At 59.1% G+C, this 9329-nt stretch overlaps 1 protein-coding gene across 1 annotated transcript; it reads left to right on the top strand.

Moving 5' to 3' along the window:
* The first annotated feature begins 2675 nt into the window (after positions 1 to 2675).
* Positions 2676 to 4346, top strand: LOC128836169 (uncharacterized). The gene has a single exon (XM_054026185.1). It carries the CDS (start codon positions 2676 to 2678, stop codon positions 4344 to 4346), a length of 1671 nt encoding a protein of 556 aa, XP_053882160.1.
* The last annotated feature ends 4983 nt before the right edge of the window (positions 4347 to 9329 follow it).

The raw sequence follows: 9329 nt of genomic DNA, 5'->3' as shown, positions 1-9329 counted from the left end.
TGTACGAAGAGAATGAACGGATGAGAATGGATAATACAACAGCTGGCTAAAACAAAGAGTTGGTGCCATGAAAGGTTTTCTATAACTGGAGAAGTGGATTTGAGACGACAGATACAAAATATGACTTCTCCTGGAAAACATCATGTAAAATGAAAATAAAAGCAAAGGAAATTGCTGAAACAGTTGGAGACAGATTATGGTTGGGCCTCCCCACTCCCCAAATGTTAATGCATCAAAGATACAGTAGATTATATTCCCCAGAGTCCAAGAGGATGGGAGCAAGCCTGCTAAACACAGATCAGTCGTCTCTTGGACTCATGATAGCAATGTCTGATTGCACCAATCTGTCACATACAACTGTACCAAATATTTAATTGCCTCATAAGTAAAACATTCATTGTTAAAACGGAATTGCTGGAAAACATTTGCAAAGATTTGACTTTGGCTCGGCTGCCAGGAACAGAGGAAATGGATCATAAGTGAATTGTGCTTTCCGCAGTGGATTTCACTGCATTTTAATTTAATCATGCCCCCTGGAGTCTTATTCATTTATCTCAGGGATCAGTGTGCGCAACACTTCTGCTCTCAGCTATCAGCTCCAGTTTACAGTGTCTTCAGCCTTTTGGTCCCTTTTCACCTGGGTCACAGATTACAAAGATAGCGAATAAAACAATATGAACTTTACAACAGTCCCTTGTCCAGTTTTCATATGCAAATGAGGCATCTGCATCTTGATTTCTCCTGACGTTTCCCTGCTTGTCACTTTGAAAATATCACAGCCCCAGAGCTGCACAATCTGACAGTGACTGCAAGTTGCTGGAACCCGAAGCCACCTTTTGGGCTCTGTTCTAATGTGTTTAGAATTAACCCCTTGTAGGCGGTCTGAGAGCAAAGGATGGTGAAAAGAGGAGACAGCTGGTCTTTTCCCAGTTTTTAATGCTAATGCATTTTCAAGCCATCATTACTGTACACAGTTAATGAGAAGCACAGGGCCAGGGCAAGCTGCTGTATCGCTGTTCGGGCACAGCTTGTGTTGAGGCCTGTCCTATATCCGCATCTACAGTGACTGAACAGCATTGACACCCTGGGGCGGCTCACTCTCCTTCCTTGTATGTCCCCATTCCAGCAGCGGCTGTTAATGCTCACACAAAAACAACAAGGAGTCTGGTGGCACCTTAAAGACTAACAGATTTATTTGGGCATAAGCTTTCGTGAGTAAAAACCTCACTTCTTCGGATGCATCACAGCATTTCCCACACTGACTAACACACGTGCAGGGGACACGGAGAATCTGGCTACACCAAACGTTTCGGTTTTGTAGAAATCTGGTTTTAGCCAAAATTAATAGAGAGATTTGAGGTTAAAGCAACAAGGACATGGTGGGATCCCAGCTCCTCTCCTGCTGCTGAGAGAACGGCCCTGGCTTCTCTCTCCCTGGCCTCACTTCCCAAGACAGGAGAGTGATGTGGGAGCAGCAGGAGGAGCTGGACTGGTTGGGGGTCCCAGCTTCGTGTGGTGTTTAGATGCTGCTGTAATGATGAGAACTGGGAGCACCGGCTGTTGGGAGTCGGAAAGCACAGGAAACAGGAAGGAGGGGGAGGAGTTGAGGAGGCTGGGAGAGGTACAGAGGGTGCAGCAGCAGCAGCTGGGTAAAGAGGTTTCCACTGTAAAAATAAAGTCCTGTTGAAGCGTGTTAGTACCTTGCCTGGTTGATACAACACTTCGCACCAGTGGGCTGAGCAATGACAGCACTTCCTGGTGAGATGACGCTGGGGCACCTGTTCTAATCTAGGGTTACCATTCGTCCGGATTCCCCCGGACATGTCCGTCTTTTTGAGCTAAAAATAGCATCCGGGGGGAATCTGTAAATGTCCGGACTTCCCCCCCCCCCCCCCCATGCAGAGCGCGCGCGGCTAACAGGGCAGCTGGCCGGATGGTGCCACTTACATGGGGCTCCGACAGCCAGAGAGACCCCCTCCTCCCCCCTGCAGCAGAGATCACTCCCTCCCTCCCTCCCTCCCTGCATTCGCAGATCCCTCCGGCAGTCTGGAGCTCCTCCCCCACTGCTGCCGGGACGAGCCTTCCGGGACGAACGGCTCCAGCCGTTCCTGAGCAAGTTCACAGAGACGTTAGGCAAAGGCAACAAGGGGGCCAGGGGGTCGGAGCAGGGGCAGGGAGGTTCTGGAGGGGGCAGTCAAGAGACGGGGGGGTCGGGAGTTTGGGGGGGGCTTTCTGGGGGGGGTGGATAAGGTTTTGGGCAGTCAGGGTACAGGTAGAGGGTGGGGTTCTGGAGGGCAGTTATGAGCAGGGGTCCCAGGAGGGGGCAGTCAGAGGCCAAGGAGCGGGGGGAGGGTTGGGGGTTCGGGGGGGGGCGGGAAGTGGGGGGCAGGGACGGGGCTAGGGCAGGACGGGGGCGGGGCTCCTCCCGTCCTCTTTTTTATTTGCTGAAATATGGTAACCCTATTCTAATCCCAAGTGATGCAGTCACTGTTTGGGCATTCATGGAAAACTGTGTAAATGTAGGTCTGGTCCGTTCAGTCCCTAGCGAAGAGGCATACCCCTCCCCCACACCACCATCATCCACGTCATAAACCCCACCACCTGCAGCATATACCCTGCCCCCCCACCCACAGCGTATCCCCCCATCCTCGGCATACACCCCCCCATCCTCACCCATGGCATACAGCCTCCACCATCACCCGCATCCTAAACCCCCCCACACTTCCTGCGCCGTCCACCCGCCCGCCGACCCCCGCGCCGTCCACCCGCCCGCCGACCCCCGCGCCGTCCACCCGCCCGCCAACCTCCGCGCCATACACCCGCCCCCCAACCCCCGCGCCGTCCACCCGCCCGCCAACCCCCGCGCCGTCCACCCGCCCCCCGACCCCCGCGCCGTCCACCCGCCCGCCCACCCCCGCGCCGTCCACCCGCCCGCCAACCCCCGCGCCATACACCCGCCCCCCAACCCCCGCGCCGTCCACCCGCCCCCCAACCCCCGCGCCGTCCACCCGCCCGTCAACCCCCGCGCCGTCCACCCGCCCGCCAACCCCCGCGCCGTACACCCGCCCGCCAACCCCCGCGCCGTACACCCGCCCGCCAACCCCCGCCCCGTACACCCCCGCGCCATCCACCCCCGCGCCATACACCCGCCCCCCAACCCCCGCGCCGTCCACCCGCCCGCCGACCCCCGCGCCGTCCACCCGCCCGCCGACCCCCGCGCCGTCCACCCGCCCGCCCACCCCCGCGCCGTCCACCCGCCCGCCGACCCCCGCGCCGTCCACCCGCCCGCCCACCCCCGCGCCGTCCTCCCGCCCGCCCACCCCCGCGCCATACACCCGCCCCCCAACCCCCGTGCCGTCCACCCGCCCGCCAACCCCCGCGCCGTCCACCCGCCCGTCAACCCCCGCGCCGTCCACCCGCCCGCCAACCCCCGCCCTGTACACCCGCCCGCCAACCCCCGCCCCGTACACCCGCCCGCCAACCCCCGCCCCGTACACCCCCGCGCCATCCACCCCCGCGACATACACCTGCCCCCCAACCCCCGCGCCGTCCACCCGCCCGCCAACCCCCGCGCTGTACACCCGCCCGCCAACCCCCGCGCCGTCCACCCGCCCGCCAACCCCCGCGCCGTCCACCCGCCCGCCAATCCCCGCGCCGTACACCCGCCCGCCAACCCCCGCGCCGTACACCCCCGCGCCATCCACCCCCGCGCCGTCCACCCGCCCGCCAACCACCGCGCCGTCCACCCGCCCGCCAACCCCCGCGCCGTACACCCGCCCCCCAACCCCCGCGCCGTACACCCGCCCGCCAACCCCCGCGCCGTACACCCCCGCGCCATCCACCCCCGCGCCGTCCACCCGCCCGCCAACCCCCGCGCCGTCCACCCGCCCGCCCACCCCCGCGCCGTCCACCCGCCCCCCAACCCCCGCGCCGTCCACCCACCCGCCAACCCCCGCGCCGTCCACCCGCCCGCCAACCCCCGCGACGTACACCCGCCCCCCAACCCCCGCGCCGTCCACCCACCCGCCAACCCCTGCGACATACACCCGCCCCCCAACCCCCGCGCTGTCCACCCCCCCGCCAACCCCCGCGACATACCACCTCTACCACCCCTCACGGCATACACCCACCGCCACCATCACCCGTGGCATACAGCCCTCGCACCCACCGCCTGCGGCATACACCCCGCTCACCCGCAGGATACAGCCCCCCCACCCCTCGCAGAATACACTCCCCACTACCATCACCCATGGCATACCCCCCTGCCTGCGGCAGACACACCCCACCCTCACCCGCACCCACATCAGACCCCCACCCCGTGTCAGACACACCACCACCGGCAGTAATATGCATCCTGGTGAGCAAGTCTCAGCTGAGGGGCCGAGGATTCATCGGGGGGGAGCAGAAGTTGCTTCCACAGGTCAGGGTGGAGTCAGATTAGCAGGGCAGCTGGTGGGGAAGCTCGCCCTGCTCCTGGTTTGTGGACAGACAGGGCACTCTGCTCTCCAGAGCTGGCAGAGGGCACCTTTCACACGGGCTAGGTGAATTACAAACCTAAAGGAACAATTTTCTGCTCCCTGTAGTTTCTCAAGTCGCTGGCCCCGCTGATGAAAGGGAGGCTGGATTGTCCAACAGATGAGATACAGTCTGTTTACATAGGTGGTTCCCAAGAGTTAACTGCTCCTGTAACCCAGGCCTGCTGGCTGTGGCACCTCGAGATTGGAGATCCTGCTACAGTGTGGGCTAAGAGCCCTGTGGCTTATGCATTGAGATCCCAGGTTCGATCCTGCCCACCAGCAACCAGAACTGTGCATGAAGAGCATGGTATGGCAAGGTGCCCCAGTCCCATTATCACAGGGCTAATCACAGTGGGCTGGTGTCATGCAAATGAGCACTGTAAAAAGACAGAGGGGCGGGTTAAATGTAAATGGTAACCACAAATGTGCTAAAAACAATCAAAGTCTGGATTTTGAAGCGCGATAGACAAAGACGCAAACCAGCCCCACACCTCACTGGGGATATGTATTTGCAAAGCCATTCTTTCACACTGGTGCCAATGTATGCAAACCAAGCACATTAGCACCGTCTCAGTGGACAAGGCTTAATGGTTCCAGTTAAGAAGCAGCCTGCGTTTCTTAGGAGGCTTCCACAAGTACAGAGGTTGTGGGTATCGCTTTTGACTTCCAAAATCCACATTGGCATGCAGAGGTTGGCACTCACCAATGAAATCCAGGTTGTTACAGGTCCAGTGGACGCAGGTATTCATGAAGCCCAGTGAAAACAGGTGCCATGCAATTCACTAATTAAGACATGCAAGGAAAAGCAAGATATTGGCCTTGTTGTAATACTGAGTGAGCAAATTTCAAGAAGAGAACGTTTTACTAAACTTTAAATCCTATCAACACGCCACAAATCAAATGGATTAAAAAGGGGAAAGAAATTATACAAAAGCAGCTTAGAGAACTCACCCAAACAACCAATATTCTGTTAAACCTGTAGACATCCACAGGAATGCTTGTATTTACCCCAGAGGCTCTGCCTTTATCCAATTAATCGGAGAGCAGTAGCTTTCGGGCGTAACTGAGTACAAGGCTCAGCGGACATGGCTAGCATCTTATACCAGGGACCAGAGTCCGTTCTTCTGTCAGAGTGGGGTAAAGCCAGGCTCACTTCATTCGTTGCTGGACTCCCTCCCACTGTTTGGCCAGTTGCAGGAGCCAGTCTCTCTTGGAGAGGGGAATGCACCTCACTAACGGTGCCCTTTGACTCAGACACGGCTTGCCCATTACTTATCAGGATTAAACCTAAACTCAGCCGCAATCGCTGATTTCGCTGCCAAAACTAACAGTTTCAGGGATACATGTGATAGTCCCTGGGAAAGATACTCCCCTGCCCCACACCTGTCATTGCCACACACACAGCCCCCCCAAACCTCTGTGGTTCCCCACACACACTCAGCACCCCAAACGCTCCTTGGTTGCTCACAGAGGCCCCTCTAAGTGCCTCTCCTGTCGTGCAGTTCACTGGCCAGCCTGGGGTCTTGGTTAACCGTGAAGAGGAGCCCTTGTGGCCGGCCCTAGCCTGGCATGTGTGAAACCTGAGTTCAATCCCCTGCTGTACCACAGCGGCCAGGGGTGACCCTGGGCCTCAGTTCCCCTCTGTTAATAGCATGGCCCTGCCTCACGGGGGTTGTGAGGATCACTAAGTCTCTGTGGGGCGTAGACGCTTCAGTAACAGGGCCGTCTTGGTATCTCACACAGAGAGATGGGCTGGGTGATCAGCTGGTGAAGGGGTCTCCTGTCACGCTAACGCCCTGCATTGAAAATCTGTTTTATACTCCCCTTGTATAACGGCTGCAGTATGGGAGCAGCTTGGTGGGACCTGCCGGTAGGGAGCCAAGCACAGCGGGCGTGAGGCCTGTAGGTGCTGCCACATTATAAAGGGCAAATAAATAAAGAGATAAATATTAGTTCTCTTCACTATCTCCCTAGGCAAGTTGTTTCAGAGGCTAATTACCCTCAATACTGAACAGCGAGGGTGAGCACCGATATACGTGATTGGGTTGATACAGAAATGACATTGTGAGGTTCTCTGGCCTGTGTTACACAGGACGTCAGACCAGATGGTCATAAATTGTCCCTTCTGGCCTTAAAATGTATGAATCTGCTCCCAGCTCTCTCACATATATATCGTACGCACACACGCTCACACATACACACGCACGCACAGAGTAGCCAACATTTCCAAACCTAGGTGCCTACGTTTAAATAAGTCCATATTTAAGCACCGAAGAAAGAATTACCTGGTTTACAGAGGTCTGGTATCAATGAAAACTTTGACTAGAATATAAGATACTTGAACAGCCTCAGATTCCCAGTATTCCCCACTGACGTGTTTGCAAGTTTGTGTGCGATGAGAGAGAAATGATGCACCGTAAAGGGATTAGAAAGATTATTTTCCTTTCAATGAGACACTTATGGCCAGTGATCAGCAGAGCTGGCAGCAATGTCAGCAAATGTTGCATTACAAAATGTTTGCAATCTCCAAGTTCTTTCCAAATCCAGGGCACTGAAAAGAAGATGAGAAAGACTTTCAAGATCATTAAGTATAAAATCCCCAGAGCGATTTTTCCTTTCATGCAAGTCTGGATGGCCCCACTTTGCAGTTCTTTAGCCTGGCAGAAAGGAGAGCCCACAGGCAGTGCTAACTTTAGTCCATCATTCTCCTATTTAACTGTCACCCTTCTGCAGATCCATCTATCTCCTTCTTGTTTTCCTCACTTGCCCTACAGTCCGTCTCTGAAGTGTCTGTCTACATAGTCTCCATTGCCTTTTCAAATTGCATAAGGGTGTCTTTATGCCCCCATACATCCCTGTGTTATTCCCCACAGAAACCTACTGTAACCACAAGAACTGAGTGCCACCCAGGCATTCTGCATATTAGGCTGTCTGATTATCTTCCTTCATCAGCTGCCATCATACAAATCGGGTGCTATGTTACATGCCAGAGAAGACAGCATCTCACCAGCAATCTGCCTGAGCACAGTATTACAACCTGCAGAGTCTGATTTCTGTGGGCGCGAAGGCACTCAGGGGAATCCTGCCGGTGAGACAGAACTGAACAGACAGAGGACACTGTATGGGAGGCTCTGAGGTGCTGGGTCTTCTGTACAGTCACTCCAAGATGCACTCCTGAAACCTGAGATGTTTGGTAGGGCTACCATATGTCCGGATTTCCCCGGACATGTCCGGCTTTTCGTTCTATAAATAGCCGTCCGGGGGGGATTTTTAAAAATCTAAAAATGTCCGGGATTTCCCCAGTCGGCTATTTATAGATCGAAAAGCGGCGGCCAAGTGCCGCTGGGCAGCCAAAGCCCCTTCCCGGCTCCCCCCATCCCCTGCAGCCTTACCACTCCGCTGGCCCCGCAGCTATCTTCCCCCTCCTCCCCTCCCCTGAACGCTCCGCCCCCTGCTCCCCTGATTCCCGCGAAGCTCGAAATGAAGCAGGGGCAGGCCGGCGGCAGCAGCAGGTAAGCTGGGGGGGGAGGAGAGCTCCGGGGAGGCGTGGCCCTGGCCAAGCGGCGCCCGGCGGCCCCAGCAGCACCGGCCAGGACCCGGCCCGCGCCCCAGCACCCCCGGACCCGGCCCGGCCCAGGCGCCAGCAGCGCCGGCCCGGCCCGGGCCCCAGCAGCGCGGGCCCCAGCAGCGCCGGCCCCAGCATCCCCGGACCCGGCCCGGCCCAGGCCCCAGCAGCGCCGGCCCCAGCACCCCCGGACCCGGCCCGGGCCCCAGCAGCGCCGGCCCCAGCACCCCCGGACCCGGCCCGGCCCAGGCCCCAGCAGCGCCGGCCCCAGCACCGCCGGCCCGGGCCGGGCCCCAGCAGCGCCGGCCCGGATCCGGCCCAGGCCCCAGCAGCGCCGGCCCCAGCACCCCCGGACCCGGCCCGGCCCAGGCCCCAGCAGCGCCAGCCTGGCCCGGGCCCCAGCAGCGCCGGCCCCAGCACCCCCGGCCCAGACCCCAGCAGCGCCGGCCCCCAGCACCCCCGGCCCGGCCCCCAGCACGCCCGGCCCGGGCCCCAGCACGCCAGCACCCCCGGCCCGGCTCGGGCCCCAGCACCCCCGGCCCGGACCCGGCCCGGGCCCCAGCAGCGCCGGCTGAGCACCTCCGGCCCGACCCCAAGCCCTGCAACCCCGGACGGAGCGCAGCCCGATTCCTGGGCTCTTTAAAGCTGGCCCTGGTCAGGTGACAGGGAGGGGGGGTTGGATGGGTCGGGAGTTTTGGGGGGGGGGCTACCAGGGGGGCAAGGGTGTGGAGAGGGGTTGCGACAGTCATGGACAGGGAGTGGGGGGGTTAGATGGGTCTGGAGGGGCTGTCAGGGGGCCAGGGGTGTGGAGAGGGTTTGGGACAGTCAGGGACAGGGAGCAGGGGGGGTTAGATGGGTCTGGGGTTCTGGGAGGGCTGTCAGGGGGCAGGGGTGTGGAGAGTGGTCGAGGCAGGCAGGTAGCAGAGGGGGTTGGATGGGTCAGGAGTTCTGGGGGTCCTGTCGGGGGCAGGGAGCAGTTGGATAGGGCATGGGAGTCACCAGGGGTCTGTCTGGGGGCAGGGGTTTGAATATGGGGTGGGAGTGTGGATAAGGGTCGGGGCAGTCACGGGACAGGTAGGGTAGTAGGGCATTTTCAGGAGGGGGCAGTCAGGGGACAAGAAGCAGGGGGGCTTAGATAAGCGGTGGGATCCTAGGGGGCAGTTAGTGGCAGGGGTCCCAGGAGGGGGCAGTCAGGGGACAAGGAGCGGGGGGTTGGGGGTTCTGAGGGGGGCAATCAGGGGGTGGGA

Source organism: Malaclemys terrapin, chromosome 4, assembly GCF_027887155.1.
Source record: "Malaclemys terrapin pileata isolate rMalTer1 chromosome 4, rMalTer1.hap1, whole genome shotgun sequence".
Lineage (NCBI taxonomy): Eukaryota > Metazoa > Chordata > Testudines > Emydidae > Malaclemys > Malaclemys terrapin.
The sequence above is the reverse complement of the archived record's forward strand: the minus strand, read 5'-3'. Positions and strand labels throughout refer to the sequence as shown.